This window comes from Panicum virgatum, chromosome 4K (genome assembly GCF_016808335.1).
Source record: "Panicum virgatum strain AP13 chromosome 4K, P.virgatum_v5, whole genome shotgun sequence".
NCBI lineage: Eukaryota > Viridiplantae > Streptophyta > Magnoliopsida > Poales > Poaceae > Panicum > Panicum virgatum.
Window position 1 is genome coordinate 17,724,037 of NC_053139.1, and position 19,878 is coordinate 17,743,914.

Consider the following 19,878-nt stretch of genomic DNA (forward strand, 5'->3'; position numbering starts at 1 on the left):
ACCGGTGGTGTGGCAACCTAAAAGAAATCAAGTCACCGGTTGAACCGACGTAAGGCAAAATGTACTCATCGGTGCAATGACAGAGATGGCCTGCGGGCTAGGGTTTGGCACCGGATGAACCGACGATAGGAAGTTTGAATACGTCGGTGCAATGGCAGAAGCAGACCAAGAAAAATGCATACATCGGATGAACCGATGATGCACCGGTTAATGGCGTCGGTGCAGTTGTCCAGAGAGTTTGTTTTTCAAGGATCAGAGGACAGTTGCACTCACCGGTTAAACCGACGCTAATATTACATACACCGGTCGATTGCGTCGGTTGATTGCCCGTACACGTAACGGCTAGTTTTCAGTGGGCAGTTTAGTATCACCGGTTAAACCGACGATGGAAATTTGGGGAGCATCGGATTAACCGGTGTTAAGCACATTTCTGGCAGCTTTTCTCCAACGGCTATATTTGCTTGTGCTGCCTATATATACCCCCAAGGCCGCACCATTTGAGTGTGCTGGAGTTCAAGGAAGTATACAAGAGCTAAAGATCATCTCCAACCACCATAGAGCTTCATTGTACATCATATAGGCTTAAGCACACTTGTGAGAGTGCTTAGTTCTTGTTATAGGGATTAGTTCTTGCGAGAGCTCCCTTGAGAGAAGTCTTGCTGCGGCAAGCAACTTGTGATCCGTCGTGTGACCCTCCGTCTTGGTGTGGAGTGGCAACGACACTTTGTGCGGGGGAAGAGGAGGCCCCCTCCTTGGTGGAGAAGCTCCGTAGTGGATTTCGGCCGGGTGACCGAGAGAGACGGTGGCGGTGCACGAGACTCGGTGTCTTGTGGGCACTTGCCTTTGCTTGCCGGCATCGCCATTGGTGGCGTAGTGCAAGACGGTGATCGGAAGAGCCTCGGTGTCCCGTGGACGTAGGCGTTTATGCCGAACCACGTTACATGACCGTGTCTACTCGGGAGTTTGCATCCCTCTTGCACTTACCTCTTTACTTACCGCATTACGTTTCCGCACTTACTCTACCTTGCATACCTTTACTTTCCTAGTTAGTTTGATTAGGACTAGCTAGGTTGCAAGTCTTTTTAGGGGTAAGTAGAGAGTAGCATAGATAAACCTTAGTCATAACTAGCATGCGTAGGACGTGTTAGGTTTATCTTATGCAAGCAGTTTTGAGCCCTAGGTTAAAAAGCGATTAGCGACCCTATTCACCCCCTCCCCCTCTAGGGTCGGACACCCCGGTGATCCTTACAGTTGTGCTGCTTGGCGGGGCTCGCCGGGGTGGCGCGAGCGTCGAGGTGGGCGAGGGGGTACGACGCATAGCTGGACGGGACGGGGTGGCAGGGAGGACGGCCGCAAGTGGAGGAGGGGTGGTGGCCGGCGCAGGCTCGAGCTCGGCTCTGCTATGCGGCGCTGCTCGCGGGGGAGGAAAGGAGGAGGGAGAAGGAAGAAAGGGAAGGAGGGAGAAAAAAGAAAAGGGAAAATGAAAAAGGGAAAAAGGAAAAAAAAAGAAAAGAAAAGGGAGAGAGGGAAAGGGAGAGAGCTGTCGGCGCGATTCGCGGCAGCGGAGGTCGCGGCGACTACCGCGGGACCGGTCGAGCACGCGCGGCGGTCGGTTGGCCGTCAGCGCGCTGCGTGGCTTTGGCGGGAAGCGACGCGCACGTAGAACGAGGAAAGGAAACAGAAAGACGGGACGGTAATCGGTACGGGTGTCGAGATGGCGGGTCGTCGGGAAAGATTTTGGGAGATTAGGAACTCGGACGAAAAAAGATTTAGCTCAACGACGAAAATGGTTTTGAAAATTATTTTTAGCGAGTGATTTATTTTGGTGATTTTTCCGGGATGTCACCGGAGCAATCTTCATCTGAACCAAATGTGTTAGCTAGTGACTATATTGAGGAGGGAAGGCATTCTCTACCTGCGGAAGTCAGTGATACTGTGGAATCTGCAGAAGAACACAATTTGATTAGACATAATAACCGTGACATGGAAAATAGTGGCATTGATAACAATGAAGAACATGAGAATGGCCGTACAGACTGCAATCAAGAAGCACCTGAACCAAACTATCCTCGCAATTCAATGGAAGAGCATCTGGAGAAGACCCGCACATATTTGCTCCTCCTTGCCATTCTTGCAATATCTCTGACATCAATCAGGTTTGAACCCACCAGGTGGCTTCTGGTCAAGAAGTGAGAATAATCACTCAGCTGGTGATCACATCCTTGAGGACAGTGACCATCCACGCTTCATTGCATTCTTCTATCTCAATGCGGTTGCATTTGTGGCATCTATTGTGATCATCCTTATGCTACTGAACAAGAGTATGAGCAAGAAGGTTACAAAATATCGTGTCTTGCAGATAGTTATGATAGTGGACTTACTTTCCCTAACCGGGGCCTTTGTCATGGGGAGCTGCAGGGATGCAAAGAAGTCTATTTCCACATCAGTGTTATTGTGTCTTGTTATTGCTTATGTTGCTCTTCATGTTCTCATAGCAATTCATGTGATCCCTCCAGAGTGCAAAAGCCAGGTTTCAGATAAAGTAACGAACTTCTCCTGTGGAAATGTATGGTCAGCGTTGCCTCAGTTATGCCCAGTGTTTTCCTTACCGATCGGTAACCGGCGGTTACCGCCGATTTTTACCGATACCGGTAATAGCCGGTAACACAAACCGGCGGTAAATTTTGAAAAATTTCGCTCAGATTTAAAATTTTCAAAAAAAATTGAAATAAAAAAGGAAAAAATATGGTAAGAAAGTAGAGATGACATACATCATTCTAATATAGAACATGTTCAAATATTTGACTGTTTGGGCACTCAAAAAAATAAAAAAACTTTCGGAACCCATTAAGGCCCGTTTTCCGAGCGGTATTCGGCGTTTTCCGAGCGGAAATCGGCGCGTTTGGACTGGAAACCACTGCATTGTGAGTATTTCTTGATTTTACATTGATTTTTAGATGTTTGTTGTGTAGCTATATTCAAAAACATGTGTTCATATTAGCTATATGGATCCATTTGTCCACCAATGTATGCTATTGGATAGATGCTCATTTAGAATGGCTAATTGAATTAGAACCTGAAAGCTAAAACCGAAAATTAAGGATATACTCTTAATGCTTTTCGGCAAAACAAACCCCTCCAGCCAAAAGTCGTGCATGTCTAGATAAAAGGGCTAAGTATATACCCTTAGTCGGGTAAGTCTTGCTGAGTATTAGTATACTCAGCCTTGCTTGTGGCTCAACTTTATTTTCAGCTGATACGTTTGAAGATCAAATAGCTAGCTTGACTTGTACTGTCGGATTACTCCGTTTGAAGTGCGTGTTAGCCGGGATTACCTTTATGGTGATGTTTAGCGCACTTGAGCCGGATTAATTCGGACGGTTCTGCCACAAAATGCTGCCAAAATTTTTAATTTTCCAAAGTCATACAGTGTTTACCGGTTAAAACCGACGGTTACCGGTCGGTAAGCAGCGATTACCGGTCGATAAACAACGGTTACCGGTTTTTTGAATTTGAATTGTCATTTCGAGCTGTTTCTAGCGGTTTCCGGCGATTTACCGCCGGTTTACCGATACCGCTAGTTGGCGAAAATCGCTTTACCGTCGGTAAGGTGAACCCTGGTTATGCCAGAAGCAGACAGGGAAGGAAACTGCTCCAAAGGAATTGGAACGCAGGCGTAATCTACTACTGACACTTGCTATTCTAGCTGCAACTGTCACATACCAAGCTGGCATCAACCCTCCAGGTAGTGTCTGGTCTGATGACAAAGATGTCAGTGGCGCACCAGGAAACCCAGTCCTTCAGGACAACCATCGAAAGAGATATGATTTGTTCTACTACTCAAATTCAATCTCATTTGTGTCATCTGTTGCTATCACAATATTACTTGTGAATAAGGAATCCTGTGAGCATGGAATCAAATCTTATGCACTGCGAGTGTGTTTGGTGGTGGGTTTACTTGGCCTGTTGATTGCATATACTGCAGGAAGCTGCAGAAATAGAAAGCAATCCATCTTTGTCATCATCATTGCCGTGGCTGTTCTCATATCCCTTGTGATTCAAGTCCTGCTATCTTCAATGTATGAAACTCGAAGAAGACCATTGGCTAAACTTATGGAACGTCTGCAGAAACTTGTGGAATGTCTCCAGAACTGGGTTTTTGGAACTGAGACTGTTAGACGAGAAATTACTCCCAAGTCACTGGAAACTAAAGATTGTGATGAGCAGAAAGCAAGAAAGAGGCATAAGTATCTCATGCTTATTGCCACTTTAGCAGCCTCCATCACATACCAAGCTGGTCTGAACCCGCCTGGTGGCTTCTGGTCTGACGACGGAAGCCATTATGCAGGCAACCCGCTCCTTCATGATATTAATCGCCAACGCTACAAGATATTCTTCTGCTTCAATGCTATCTCATTCATGGCATCTATTGTTGTTATTTTGCTTCTGCTGAGTAAATCCATTCGGAAAAAAGCTGTCCCGCTTGAGGTATTGCTCTTGATTGTGATACTGGACCTGCAGTCTCTCATGACAGCTTTTGCTGCGGGAAGCTGCAGGAAACTAAGCACTTCATGTTAGTATTGATCTCCACCATTTGGGCCCAACGGATCAAATGGACCCTGACTCGCGCCCTGATCGGGGGCGCTCAGCCCCTGGAAGGCTGGTGGGCCCCCGTCGCGCAGCCCCATAAAAGGAGGTGAGGACCAGCGGCACAAGGCACGAGGTTCGCCGCAGCTACAGTTCCTACCATCCTAAACCCTAACCCGATCTAGAGAGGGGGACTGTCAGCGACGGGAAGCTCCACCGTGCCGCGCCGTCGCCGCCACTGGCTCGCCGTCGACTACAACACCGCCAACCCTGCACTGCGCGTCGCTGCCCTATCGCAGAACGCCACCGACGAACCTGTAGAGGCTACCAGCGAGGTATTTCTTCTACAGAAAGGGAGTACAACCCGCCGATCTACTCCTAGAGGTCCTAAAGATTCTAACAATGGTATCAGTTAGCCGATCTAGCGAGTAGATCGAGTTTTGGGTAAAGAAATCAGAATGAAAAGAAGAAGAAAAGATTTCGATTCGAATTGGATCGACAGAAAGGATCACAAACCCTAGCCAAGAAAGGGCCGTGGGACATACCTGCTGCGCCACCACCGCCGGCCGTCGGTCGTGTTGGTCACCACCGCCGGTAGTCACTCGACGCCGTGCGGGAAAGAACACAGGCGCCGCTCCGGGCCGCCTCGCCGGTGCTCGGGCTCGAGCACTACTGCAAGGCCGCTCGACGGCGGCGCGTTCATCCTTTGGCGAACGCGCGCACCAGCGAGAGGCCCTACAGCGGCGCCGTCACTCCGGGCGACCATGGCTCGCCTCTGCATGGTACCGGCCCGGGGGAGGGGGAGAAATGAAGGGGTCCTGGCACCTGCTAGGCCACGGAGCCGGCAAGGGGGCGTGCAGCGGCGGCGCCACCTCCTCCCTGCCAAGGGCCACCGCTGCTCGGTGCTCAGAAAAGAGAAGGAAAAGAAAGAATGGCGCGGGGGCGGCTGGACTGGATCCAGCGGTGGCGTCCCACGCTGGCGCCGACGGCCAAGGTGGCCGGTCGCCATGGGCGGCCGCCGCCGTGCAGCTCCGAGAAAGGTAGGCGCCGGGCCCTTGCGCGCGACCATGGCGAGGGGGCCGGCCTGTCGCGACGCGCTGGCGAGGGCCGCCGCCGGACCCGGCTCGGGAGTCGGGAGAGCTAAGGGATGGAGAAAAGTGCGCTAGGGTTTTGGGGAGGATGCACAGGCCGCCGGTTTTGCCTCGCTGAAATCGGCGGGTGGCCGTTCGATCCCATCCGACAGCGGCTGGCGGCCGGACCGGCTCCAGGCATGCGAGCTGGGCCATGGGCCGGCTTAGCGCGTCGCGAGCGGGCCGAGCGCTGCCATGCTGCGGGCGTAGACAGCCTTTGCCGTTTGGGCTGGAGGCAGAGTATAGCACAGTAAGTTTTTTTTGTCAATAGTTTTCTTATTTTCAGGCAAATTTTGATGAAATATTAGATGGTTTGATCTCCATTCAATTTTGCACCAACGTGTAATTTTGTTTAGAGATTAGAATGAGTACAGTAATGCTTAAAAGTTTTACATGTGTTTGCTGTAAAGTTTGAAAGTTGTTGCTCTTAATTTTAATTGAAAGCAACGGGAGAATTACTTTTGAGAGCATGATTAAAGAACTTACTTTGAGTAAGTTTTGTACAGTTTTATCTCTAATCAATTTTGAACCAACGAGATAATTTGTTTAGAGAGAAAATGAGTACAAAGTATTGTTTCTGAAAAGAAAGAAAAGTTTTCCGCTGCCACAAAGAAATGAAAATATTTCTGTTGTCATACAATGCTATATTTCAATTAAGTCGGAACCAACGAGAAGATTTAATTGAAAAAATAGTCCAAAAGTCTTAAATGAGTTTTTCCCCATGGGTAAAAGCTACATTTTAAGGTTTAATATTTAGAAAAGCTTCTGCTGTTTAAAGTCAAAGTAAAGTTTTGGCATTTTTATGCCATTTAAAGTCTCAAAGTTGAGCATCATTGAAATTATAAAGATAATTCTCAAAGGAGAGAAATCTAAAGTTAATTATAGTATTGTTATTTTCTGACCAACGTTGATGATAACAATATTATAATTTTTATGAGTTATAGTTTAAAGTTTAAAGTCCATGGTAAATGTTGCATTATAGTGATTTTTTTTAGAGAATAGATAAAGAACTGCTCTTAAACTAGAGAAATGTATTTTTCTAGTTTTCGCTGCAATAAATTTGATTATTCTCTAATTAAATTCGAACCAACGAGAGAATTTAATTTTGAGGAGCAGATTATGGTTTTAAAGTTCATTGAGTTTTTCCATACGTTAATTCCGTTTCTGCCCAACGGTGATATGGAATTAATGTAAAAGATTATTCTATTTCTGCCCAACGGTGATATAGAATAGAACTTAAAGTTTTAGTTGTTGTCTTTTCAGACAAAGATTTACATGTAGTCCTTTTTGACGGGACAAAGGAAAATGAACTGAGTACCTGTGACTCAGAAAGAAAGAAGGTCATCGCATGATAAAGTGTATTTTCTTTAAAGAATGACTTGAAAAGAAAAGTACTTATGGATGTTGATCCAAGAAAAGAAGATAGAGCAGTAAGAGATCATTTTTGAGAAATACCTCTTGTGTACTATCTATCAAGAAGATTTCATTTTGAGTTCATTTAAAGTTGTGATAAGTCATACATATTTAATTTGACCAACGTCGGATTAAGCATGTGTGTCATGAAATATTCAGATTTATTTCTGAATTTGATATGAACCGAACCTAACATTTTTGTTTGGAAAAGTATGAAATAACCCGCATGACGGGATAAAGTTGGCATAGTGCTAATCCTGCATGGCGGGAGAAAGTTGTGGTGACTTATGTACTGGTTTATCCCACACTGGAAGAAAAAGTTTGGAGTACCTTTGCTATTCTAGAATTGATTGGGCACTTCTATTGTGTCACAGAGATTAAGCACTCATTGAGTTTAATGAAGAATGGAAAGTTACATATGAACCTCAAGATAAGAAAGATTTGCGAGCGTGACTTTCTAAAGTATTGGTAATAGACTCTGTTGAGTTCGTGAAGTGAAATAAAAAAAAATACTGTCATATCGAATAAAGAACTCTATTGAGTTATCAAAATAAAGTGAATAAAAGGTACTCCCATACGAATTAAGAAAATACTTTGTTCTGCATGACATAATCATGTGGATGAAGTAATAAAAGTTTTCTCATTCACAAAGTTGTGAATAGTTTTCGAAATTGTGGCAGAAAAGTTCAAGCCACATTTCGAGGGGGAGAAATATGAGACAGTTAAGAAAAGTACTCCCCTGTAATGTGCATTGAAAGCAAGAGATGATCTATTAAAGAATGAATATGACCGTCAGGGGGAGTACAACGGTCACTATAGTGATACCCCTATGTAAAGAAATGGCTAAATTCGGGCATTCATGCTGGACGACCCTCAAAGATAGTAAGATGGTGTTTACAAAGCACATATAAAGTTTTTAATAGATATAAAGTTTTTAACAGATTGAACCAAAACAAGAGATTTACTGATATGCCATCTTTACAAAAGATAGAATAATCTGGGGAGCATGGTATGTAGAGACCTAAGCCTTGAAGAGAAGTAGAAATGCGTGTCCACTTCGATGATTCAGGAGCAATAAATTTCTCATACTTGTTGATGTTGCATACAACACCTGTTGTTAGCTTTTCAAAAAAGATGAATAATGTAAAGAAGGGTCTTGTTATGCAAGAGTCTATAGAGTCTATTGCTTTTGGCAAAGACCAACAACAGCCCCATATAGAAAACAATGTACCAAGAAAAGAAATGGAGGTTGATTCCACCTCATTTGAAGAAGTCACGAGAATTCTATGGGCTAAGTCCGTGGAAAAGGAAAATAATTCCTAAAAGAGTCACCACAGTATGTTGTAATGGACCTACAAAGAAAAATGTGACTCTAGAGGGAATGGTGAAAGATATAACGCAAGGCTTGTGACAAAAGTTTCACACAAAGTGAAGAAATATTTACATGACACTACTTGACGTTTTGTCATGGAAAGAAAGAATATATGAGATACCACAAGAAAAAACACATTTAAAGCCTTGAGATGGTGGTATCTAAAGTTCATAGAAATAGTAAGAAAAAAAATTTGGGTTTAAAGAGATTGAGGAGGACAATAGTTTTTAAGGAAAGTTTTAAAAGAAAGTTAAAGAATGGGAAATTTTATTTCCACAACTTAAAGATAACACCCTACCCACTAGTGGTGGTGTTAATATGCTATTTCAGATAAAGAATTCTTGTCCTCAAGTTTTTGATCTCAGTGGTTGGTTTTCGTTCTAAGAATTGAAACTCATTGAGATAAAAAGAAAGGGGTATTATGGTTACAACAAAGGCATACTTAGAAAAGATTCTAAAGAAATGAAGTATGCGAATGAGTAAACATACGCATGTTCCTATCGTCAAGGGTAATAGTTTTGGGAACCTTAGTGTTATAGGAACCAATGTGAAACAGAAATAGTCCCATATGCTTCAGCTGTTAGAAGCTTTATAAGCGCGCAAGTAAAGAACTTACCCTGACATAGTTTTGTGTATCCGGGTTCTTTTGGCAAAAGTTCAATCCAGATATAGATCACTGGAATGAAATTGAGAATGTCGGCCTCATGCTAAGTTGGAAAGAACAAGTACTCTCAAAAGGTTGTGAGTACAAAAGTAGAACTTGTGAAATGTGTAGCGAAATTCACAATTGTCGCTAACTTTCACATTTGGAGGTTTTGTGTGGAAAAGCTCCAAAACAAAGCAATTATGATCAATGTGATGCAAAGATATAGTATAGCATGATACGAGTCCGAGGGACAGGCAAAATGCTTAAGTGAACCTGTACCCAGAGTTGATAATGGTTGACAACAGCAATAACCATTAAAGTAGTTTGCTCCTATGACAACGAGTCAAGTGTGGTGCCAAACACATTGACACAAAGTTATACGTTGTAAAGGAGAAAGTCCGGAATCATGATGAAATGCATTGTGAGTATAAGTGACAGAAAGTGTCTGCGGATCCGCTTGCTAAAGGCTTGCCGCCCAGTGTGTACAGAGAACACACAGTCGACATGGGTTCATGGTATAGTCTATGTTTTCCGGACGATAAAGGGCCCAAAGTTAAAGTACCTATTTCAGAACCGAGATGTGTGTTGTAGCTGTTAAGTCTATCGGTTATTGACCGTGACGATGAGGCATGCTCATATGCACTAATCCGTGATGGAGTAGGTAAACAAAGAATAAAGAATGTTGAAAGTAAAGATTGAGATAAGTTAAAAGACAAGATGAGAACAAGGGGGAGAATGTTAGTATTAATCTCCACCATTTGGGCCCAACGGACCAAATGGACCCTGACTCGCGCCCTGATCGGGGGCGCTCAGCCCATGGAAGGCTGGTGGGCCCCCGTCGCGCAGCCCCATAAAAGGAGGTGAGGACCAGCGGCACAAGGCACGAGGTTCGCCGCAGCTACAGTTCCTACCATCCTAAACCCTAACCCGATCTAGAGAGGGGGACTGTCAGCGACGGGAAGCTCCACCGTGCCGCGCCGTCGCCGCCACTGGCTCGCCGTCGACTACAACACCGCCAACCCTGCACTGCGTGTCGCTGCCCTATCGCAGAACGCCACCGACGAACCTGTAGAGGCTACCAGCGAGGTATTTCTTCTACAGAAAGGGAGTACAACCCGCCGATCTACTCCTAGAGGTCCTAAAGATTCTAACACTTCAGTCTATGTCTTTATGGTAGTAGCTGGCGTAGTGGTATGTTTTGTGGTTCTTATTGTTATGTCAAGGGCTATTAAAAAATATCTGAGAAAGTGGAAGACATGTGAGATTTTCTGTTCAAGATATACTGTTCGTGTTTCAAGCACAAGGGTACAAACAGAGCGAGTTTGAAGAAACCCTCCCTGCTCTTCTGAAGTCAGTATATCTTCTTCGTCCTCGTCATCTTCCTTTTCTGTAGCAGAGCGCAAAAAAAACTCACCACTGTTTGTGTTCAATTTTACTTGCAGGATGGTCAGATGGTGATGTTGTATGTTACTAAACTGTCGTTTACGAAAGTTGAATTTGGACTAAACCATGTTGATATTTTTGCAAGTATCATGTAATCCGCTAGATAACTCGTGAAAGACCGTGGATTTTTTTTTCATGAGTAAAATACACTGGCGGTCCTTGAACTTGTCATGTTATGCCATATAAGTCCATTAACTCTCAAAATACATTTTTTAGCTCCTTAAACTTGTTAGATGGTGCACCGGAGGTCCATAACACTCCAGGTGGACTCATAAAGCTGATGTGGCATGCGGACTGGGCTCAACTCAGTACATCCTTTGGCACATTCCGTCGAGCAGGCGGTGGGGGATGCGGTCCAGACAGAAGTAGCGTCCCTCTTGTTCGCCGTTCTAGCTCACGCTGTGGTCGAGACGGATGCCGCGGACTCTTGCAACGCTGCGAAGAGGAAGATGAGGACTGGCGAGGCAAAGACCATGCTGACGAGCATGAAGAGCAAGTGTTCCTCGCCCATCGCGGTGTACCTCCGCGGCCGAGCTAGCCACGGCAGCGGCGTTGCCGCGGAACCGCCCCGCCGCCACACGTCGTGCAGCACGGCGGTAAGCCGGTAACCCGGTGCACCGCGGCAGTGTTCTTGTTTCACTCTCTTGGCACTTGCTAAACGCAATTTTTCTGGAACAGGGCGAATCAAGAAGTGAAAAAGGAACTTGCTGCCTTCATCGATGTCGCACCCTTCTGCCGTTTTCTCCTGGCACCTCATGGCTGGCCCTGCCCACGACCTGACGCGCAAGATCAACGCCAAGGTCGACGGTGCAGGCCTGCAGGATGGCGAACAAGAGGGGTGCTGCGAGCGAGGCCTGCCCATGACCTGCTCGACGAAATGCGCCAATAGGGAAATGCTGAGTTGAACCCAATCAGCATGCCACATCAGCATTTAGATCCTACGTGAACAGTTATGGACCTCCGGTGCATCACTTGACAAGTTTAAGGAGTCAAAAATGCATTTTAAAAATTTGTGAACCTGAATGACACATCGTAACAAGTTTAAGGACTGGTAGTGTATTTTACTCTTTTTTCATTATATGTTTTTGTGTTTTATGTGTTTTTTTCCCTATGGTAAAGTAAAGACAGATCACCAAGATACTGAGAAAGGTTTAGACTGACTTCAACAACGCAATGGAAAACGAGGAAGGCATTCGGCAGTTTGCATTCCCTACAGTGTTTGCCTCGCACACGCAAAAACGCCGGTCTCCAACAGCGCAGCGCACTCTCCTCCCGCCGCCACCCCTTCCCGCCAGTGGCCGCCCCCGGCCTCCTCTTCTCCTCCTGCCGGTGGCCGCCCCCGCCCCCTCCCCTCCTCCCGCCGGTGGCCACGGCCGCGCGACCGACACGGAGGCGCCGCCGCCGCCCCTCCCTCCGTGGCTTCCTCCTCCTCCGGCCTCGGTCCGCGGCTCCTTCCGTTCGCGGATCCATGCGCCGCCGCGGGTGGGCGAGCTCCGCTCCACCGCGGGCCGGCCGAGCTCCGCACCACCGCGAGCGGCAAGATCGACCTCACCGGCCAGCGGCCCGTCGAGATGCCGGCGCCGCCCCCTCCCTCCGCGGCTTCCTCCTCCTCCCGGCGCGCAGCACAGGGAGGCCTCTCCGGCCAGATCCGCGCGGGACCTCGCCGCGCGTCCCTCTCTCCCTTGGTCCGGGGCTCCAGCGGGCGGCGCGGCCTCGACGGCTGGTCCATGGCTCGGCCTCGGGTGCGCCGGCCTCGAGCTCGCCGCCGCGCGGGTCCATGGCGCGTCCTCGAGCTCCGCCTCCTCAAGCTCGCCGCCGCGCGGGTCCATGGCGCGTCCTCGAGCTCCGCCTCCTCAAGCACGCCGGCCGCCTCCATCATCTCCGGCAGCGGGCCTCCCTCCCCGGCGTGGATCCGCGTCTCCTCGAGTGGATGTGGAGCGGCGGGGGCGAGGCGGCGTGCGCGCGCGGCGGCGTCCGGGGCGGCGGCATGCGTCAACGACGGAGCAAGGGCGCGTGCGCGGAGTGGAGCAGGGACACGGCACCGTGGCGGCGAAGCAGGAGCAGGGGCGGCCAAGCTCCACGGCGGAAGAGGACCGGCGGAGAGGAGGAAGGACGAAGGGGGCTGACAGAGGAGGACCGGCGGCGTGGGCTCTGCGGCGCAGGAAAATGCGTCGGAGGAGAGAGGGAGCGCATTTTTGCATCGCCTCTCTCCTCCGACGCATTTTGCGTCCCTCGTTTGCCTGTGCTGTTGGAGACTGATGCATGTGCTACAGTAGCCGCGATGAGACGCAAAAAGGGTTTGCATGTTGTTGTTGGACTCAGTCTTATAGTGGCTTTAGAAACTCATACAATACATTCTCAACTAACGTTCTAGCGCCATTTGTTTCTCTGACAACAAAGGTTTTTTGTTGCATTATTCATACTTGTTTCCAAAACAAACTGTAAACATATCTGCTTCATTACTCACCATCATACATGAAGAAGATGTAGGGTTTGCATTGCATACCTGACATGAGAGTATATATGAAACTACCACTACTATAGAAGTTACTCTAAATCCCTGGCTGCAGCTGAACAACTTTTAATTAGGCAAAATAACCAATTTGGTCCCTCAACTTTATTGTAAGGGTCAAAGTCGCCTCTCAACTTTTTGGCCAATATAGTACCTCAACTTTCATTTTAGATGTCCTTATGCTGATTCTATACTCTATAGTAACATTATATAAGTGGAGAAAGTTCTTTCACTCTTAGTTTTTTCTTACTCTCTTTAATTTCCACTCTTCATGCATCCGCAATACAATGCAATGCATGGATAAATAAAATTCTATGCTATAAATTAAACACTCGTGATGTTCAGCTCCTAAATGCACTGATGTTCATGCCACTACACTAATTTGCTTGGATTGGCTAAATATTTTTAGTAATAATAAATTGTTGAGTAATTTAGAAGGGGAAGGAGACAAGGGTAAAAAAGACTTTTTACATAAATCTCATGTTATTATAGGGTATAATACAACACAAGGATGAATTTGACCCAAAAACGAAAGCTAAGAGACTATATTGGCCTATAAGTTAAGTGATGAAGTTGACCCTTAAATCAAAGTTGAGAGACCAAAAATACCTATTTTACCTTTTAATTATAGAAGAACCTGCATTAACTTTCTGAAACTAGCTTTGCTCCATGCTTTTTGGGTTGTTAAAGAACATGCAGTATTGTTTTTACAAGGAGACATTCCCTTTTTCTTCTGGCATTGTGATGTTCAAAAGAACTCGTGGTTAGATAGTTTAACATTTTTGAGTCTACGAAGTCCGTGTTTGTTGTAAATTCAATATTTTTTCTAGAGCAAAATGCACCAAAGGTCTATCAACTTCGTAAGTGTGTGTCATTTAGATCCACGAACTCCAAAAGTGTATTTTTAAGTCCATCAACTTGTAATTTGTGTCACTTAGATCTATAAACTTTAAAAACATAGATTCATAAACTTTGAAAGTGTATTTTTAGGTCCATAAACTTGTAATTTGTGTCACTCGGGTCCATAAACTCTGAAAATACAATTTTAGGTCCATAAATTTCATTTATGAGCACTTGTGTTGCTACAAACGTGCCCCACAAAGGTCGCCCCGATATCGTTCTCCATTAATATCTTTCAACCTCTCACCAAAAACCACTGTAGATTGACCCAAGTCTAATCTCATCACGAAAATTTTCACCACAACACCTGGCACCATGTATCCGACCACCTGCGCCACGGAGGACGTAATATCCCCTACCAGGCTACCACAGCACACATATTATTTGTGTACCTCTGTAACCTGCTCCACCTTTCCGAATACATCACCCCTATCTCATCACCTATATTATAGGGTAAGATCTAAGCTCCAGAACACACCAATGATAGTCTGTAAGCCCCTCTTTGAATCCCAGTAGTTATTAATAATCTCCAAAGTAAGTCTTTCACCCCTCCTATCTCCTCTTCTTATGCACTTAATTCGAAATCAGAGCTCAAATTTTACCCTTCTGATGGAACTCCAGCAACGTGCGGGCATCACGTACATTCATGTTGGCGTGATATCAGTGCATGAAAGTTAGATGGTGGGTTATGGACTTAGGTGATACAAATTACAAATTTATAGATCTAGAAATTAACTTTCAGAATTTGTGGACCAAAATAATATAAATTATAAGTTTATGGACCCAGAAATACAATTTCGAAATTGATGGAGTTAAGTGACACCTTCTGGATCGGCATTTTACTCTCTTTTTTTCCTGCCGAGGGCGCTGTGGCCTTGGTCTCTGACCCGGTGGCTCGCGCGGTGACCCCCTACCAGGAGATCGAATCGCCAACTCTTCCTGCCCGCCCGGTGTTCGCCGGAATGCCGGCCCGGGTCCCGGGGAATCTCCTCGCCCCGTCCGTGCACACCAGGCCAGGTGCTCCACCCTGATCAAGCAGCCGCGGTCCCATGTTGCGCAGCAGAAATGTCAAGGCGCCGCACGGCACGCCGCAGCAGGGCGTCCTGCGCTTGCCGTAGCCAACAAGTGTGACGACCAGCGATAGATGCCTGGCCGTCGCGCACCAGCCAGTCGGCCGGTCCGCCGATGGTTTGTCGCGATGCCGTGCTGCTGGTGTGTGCCGATCCGATCTCCTGGTGGCGCCTCCGCATTGCCTATCCCCGTAATAAGAAGATAAGTACTCACCACTACTAACTCGTGCCCATATTTTATACGTTCTTTTCTGGAACTAAGGTATCCATGCTTTCACTGTTGTTTTTTTTCAGATTTATCTCATGCCAAGCGATAATTGGACTGAGATATTTCGTATATATTTATTCATCAGTCATTGTATTTGTATGTTGTACTAGTAAGAAAAATGTTCCTTGCTGAATAAAAAATATCTGCAAATTGATCTGCAAATGGTGCTAAAAAGTAACTGAAGCGCAGTTGTTTTTGACCTGTTTTAATATATACGATGGGATTTATCTAGTACAAGAATTTATTACTACTCTGACTCTATTCGTTCCTCAGCCAGCGGAAGCATACACAATAATTCATTGCCACTATTTTCTTTCCTTTTATTGTCAGATGCTCTTCTTTCGCCATCCTTCACTTTGTGAGCCGTCCTACTTGTCCAGGAGTCATAACAGACCTTGAATAACCTTTCAGATACCTTCTCGCATCAAAAGAGCTATTTTTTCCTCTACTGCAAGTGCATGTATAGAAAGGGCAGCTGGGACTTGCACTTAGTTGGGAGCCTGCCATATGGCAATCGTGCAACACTCACCAGGACTAGGCAATGGCGCCAACAATGAGACAGGCAGCACCCAAATTGGTTATGAGCACCTGTGGAAACTGAGGAAGTATTTGGTACTGCTGGGAACCTTAGCAGTTAGTGTGACATACAATTCTGGACTAACACCACCCGGGGGATTTTGGTATAAAAACAAGGATGGCCATAAAGCTGGTGACCCTGCCCTTCAAGCTGAGTTCTCCAAGCGGTACGAGGTATTCTTTTACTGCAACGCAACAGCCTTTGCTGCATCTCTTGTCTTAATCATCTTGCTTCTAAGCAAGAGTGTGACCAGGCAGGAGTTATGGCTTCGTTTGATGCAATTTACAATGCTGGTTGACCTATTCAGTCTAATGGGGGCCTATGCTGCCGGAAGCTGCAGGGCACTTAAGTCATCCATCTACACATGGGTTCTAGTCTTCGCTGTATTCGTATACCTTTGGATTCATATCTTAGTATCCACAAGGGTAGTTCCAGAAAAACTAAAAAAGGAATTGAAGAAGGTGGCAAATCAAATTCTACCCAAATACGTCTTCAATGTTGGGCAAGCGAGCAGCCCTCAAGAGAAAGACACGGTGGAGGCTCGCAAGTTTATTTTGATGCTTGTAACTTTTGCTGCTACTGTTACATACCAAGCGGGGCTGAGTCCACCTGGTGGCTTTTGGGCTGAAAATGATTATGCCTCAGGATCTTCTCCTCCTTACAAGAATCGTCCAGCTACTTCTGTTCTTCGCAGTCACTACCTACGCCGTTATAACATATTTGTCAGTTGCAACTCAACCTCCTTTGTGGCATCTTTGGTCACAATTATACTCCTTCTGAGCCCAGAACTGAGCAGGCATGGAATAAGATCCAAAGCAGTCTCTGTTTGTGTGGTGGCTGACATATTGTGCTTAATTGGTGCCTATGCTGCAGGATGCTCTCGGGATTTGGCAACATCATTATATGTCATGTTTATTATTGTCATAGTGTTGCTCTGCATTGCAGTTTTAGCAAGGATCTTTTCTTACAAACCTGTAGCAGAGCGGCTACAAAAGATAAATGAAGGCACTGCATGGTATGTTGGTAAAGTGGTTAGAGGACTCTCTTTTGCAAGTCATCATCAAGACTCAGTCCACACTTCTGTTGTACCACCAGAAGACAGTGCAAGCAATCAGCAAGTACCAAATACCACAGAAGGAGAGTCCAGTGGAGAGTGTCCGCCTGCCGACAAAGATAAAGAAACTAGTACTAAGGAGCATTTGCCTAGTTCTTGGCATCCATCAAAGTCAGAAAATACCAAGGATTTCATGTCCAACCAGGAGAACCAATCTACAGATTGCCAGCTAGATGTAAACACAAAGGAGGCTCTGCTCAGCACAGAGCAATCTTCAACTGATGACTTCAGAACTACTGATATTCCAGTGGAGGGCTCTTCTGACCACAATAAATCCAGGGACAATCTCAAAGTAGATAATGATGCAGAAGATATTGAGAATGGCCATGCTCACACCAGTGAAGATGTATCAGACCAAAATTCTCATCGCAAACAAAGTGAGAAGCACCTGAAGAAGACCCGTACCTGTCTGCTTCTTCTTGCCATTCTTGCAGTATCTTTGACATATCAATCAGGTCTGAATCCACCAGGCGGTTTCTGGTCAAGACGTGAAAATAATCATTCAGCAGGCGATCGTATTCTTGAGGACAATAATCATCCACGCTTCATTGCATTCTTCTATCTCAATGCAGTTGCATTTGTGGCATCTTTTGTCATGATCCTTGTAATTCTGAGCCAGAGTTTGAGCGAGAGTTTTACAAAACGCCGTGAGTTGCAAATTGCTATGATAGTGGATCTGCTTTCCTTAACAGGGGCATTTGTCATGGGAAGCTGCAGGGAAGCAAAGAAATCCATTTACATATCAGTGCTAGTATGTATTGTGCTCACTTATGTTGGCTTTCATGTTCTACTATCTATTCATGTAATTCCTATACATTGCAAGAATTGGGTGTCAGAAAAACTGAAGCACTTTTGGTCAGCATTGTCTCAGCTATGTGCCAATGAGACAGGGAATATTGCTAGTGAGAACGAATTGGAACAGGAGTTAGAAAGGAGGCATAATCTATTATTAATGCTTGCTATAGTGGCTGCAACAGTTACATACCAAGCTGGTATAAACCCTCCAGGAGGTGTATGGTCTGATGACAGCGATGTCAGTGGCACACCAGGCAACCCAATTCTTCAGGATAACAATCAAGGACGATACGATGTGTTCTACTACTCAAATTCAGTATCATTTGTGTCCTCTGTAGTTATCACAATCTTACTTGTGAATAAGGAATCCTTTGAGCATGGAGTCAAGTCCTATGCTCTGCGACTGTGTTTGGTGCTGGGCTTGCTTGGCCTCCTGATTGCTTATGCTGCTGGAAGCTGCAGGAATAAAATACAATCTATTTTTGTTATCATCATTGCTGTGGCTGTTCTATTATCACTTGTGATTCAAGCCCTTCTACCTCCAATGCATGATACACTAGGAAAACTATTGGATGCATTTGTCGAATTTCTTCAGAAGTGGGTTTTTCTTACCAAGAAGACTGAGCCAGAAGTTTCTTCCAACTCTTCAGAAACTTCAGATTGTGATGAGAAAAATAAAATGCACAAGTATCTCATGTTTATTGCAATTTTAGCTGCCTCAATCACATATCAAGCTGGTCTGAATCCACCTGATGGCTTCTGGTCTGATGACAATGGCCATGTTGCAGGCGATCCTCTCCTTCATGATATTAATAACCGACGCTATATGACATTCTTCTGCTTCATTTCGTTCTCCTTCATGGCCTCTATTGTTGTGATCATGCTGCTGCTTAGTAAATCTGTAAGGAAGAAATCTATTCCCATCGAGGTACTGCTTTGCTTGGTTATGATACTAGACCTGCTGGCTCTCATGATAGCTTTTGCTGCTGGAAGCTGCCGGAAATTCAGGACTTCAATATATGTCTTTGTGCTAGTAGCTGGCGTGGTGATTGCTCTGGTGTTTATAATATTTTTGACCAGTGCCATTGCAAAATGTCTGAGAAAATTGAAGAGAAGTGGGCTTTGTCTGCCCAGGGCATCTTGATCAAGTTTCAAGAAGAAATACATAGGTACAAAGGGAGCAAATTCGAGGAATCCTTTTGTAATACAGTGCAAACAATCAGTGTTTCAGTTCTCACCATTATTTCTGGACTCACATTATTATGAAAGCTGGTAATGTCCGGATTAAGCACTGGCTTCATGTGTGCTAAGCATTCATGTAATCTGCTATACTGATGAAACCATGTGCTAAGTATGTTTCTGCATTCATTTTTTTTTCCTACATGGCAACACAGAGTGCAAGATGCAGAAAGGCCTATCATAATTTCTCAAAGTCTGAAGCTTTATTCTGCATTAGAAACAGAGATCACACTTGGTTTCAACTGGTAGAGATATTTGATAATACTGTGCCAGTTCACCGGTTGTATTCTCAAAATATTTTATGAATTTTGACCAATGTCTTGAACGTTCTCCGTCCCTGCTTCTCCTCATTGCAGATAAGATGCTAAAAGAGGAGAGTGTCACAACCAGGTTGTGCAACCTTTTCTAGTTATGGAATATGATTGTCTAGTTATCTTACTTTCATTATTAAGTATTAGTTGATAAAAAAAGGGTCTTAGGATCCAAGCTAGTTGCAAGCGGGTAACTAAGACGGCACCGAACGAGCACCGTCGCTGCCACCACCATGATCATCTGGCAACAGAGCAGCAGTGATTAGCATCGGCATCATGTTCAACAGTTCGGCTATGGTAGTCCACCCCTTTGAGGCTTTGACTCCACACTCCACAGGGCATCTGGATTTTAAATTTGCTAACTCCTTACCATTGCCCACATGGAGTGAATCCGACAGTGTGTTTGCAATATGACTTAATATCAATTCATTAAACTGACACTTCTTTTATGGCAAAAAGAATCAAGTACCTACTTCACTTCTGATCTTGTGCTGTTCAATT

General features: G+C 45.4%; 2 protein-coding genes and 1 pseudogene across 3 annotated transcripts; all 3 read left to right on the top strand.

Annotated features, from left to right (window-relative positions):
* The window catches only part of LOC120701984, a 36,427-nt pseudogene extending 25,670 nt beyond the window's left edge, over positions 1-10,757 (top strand).
* A 54-nt stretch (positions 10,758-10,811) lies between these two features.
* LOC120705103 lies at positions 10,812-11,793 on the top strand. Of its 2 annotated transcripts, none has more exons than XM_039989626.1 (2): positions 10,812-11,195; positions 11,270-11,793. In XM_039989626.1, the coding sequence occupies exons 1-2, from the start codon at positions 10,879-10,881 to the stop codon at positions 11,478-11,480; spliced, it is 528 nt and encodes a 175-aa protein (XP_039845560.1). In that variant the 5' UTR covers positions 10,812-10,878; the 3' UTR covers positions 11,481-11,793. The 2 variants fall into 2 exon arrangements, with proteins under 2 accessions (XP_039845560.1, XP_039845561.1); XM_039989627.1 differs by having other exon boundaries at positions 10,812-11,187; positions 11,270-11,787.
* A 3,058-nt stretch (positions 11,794-14,851) lies between these two features.
* On the top strand, positions 14,852-19,195 carry LOC120703355. The gene has a single exon (XM_039987398.1). It carries the CDS (start codon positions 15,849-15,851, stop codon positions 18,969-18,971), a length of 3,123 nt encoding a protein of 1,040 aa, XP_039843332.1. The 5' UTR covers positions 14,852-15,848; the 3' UTR covers positions 18,972-19,195.
* The last annotated feature ends 683 nt before the right edge of the window (positions 19,196-19,878 follow it).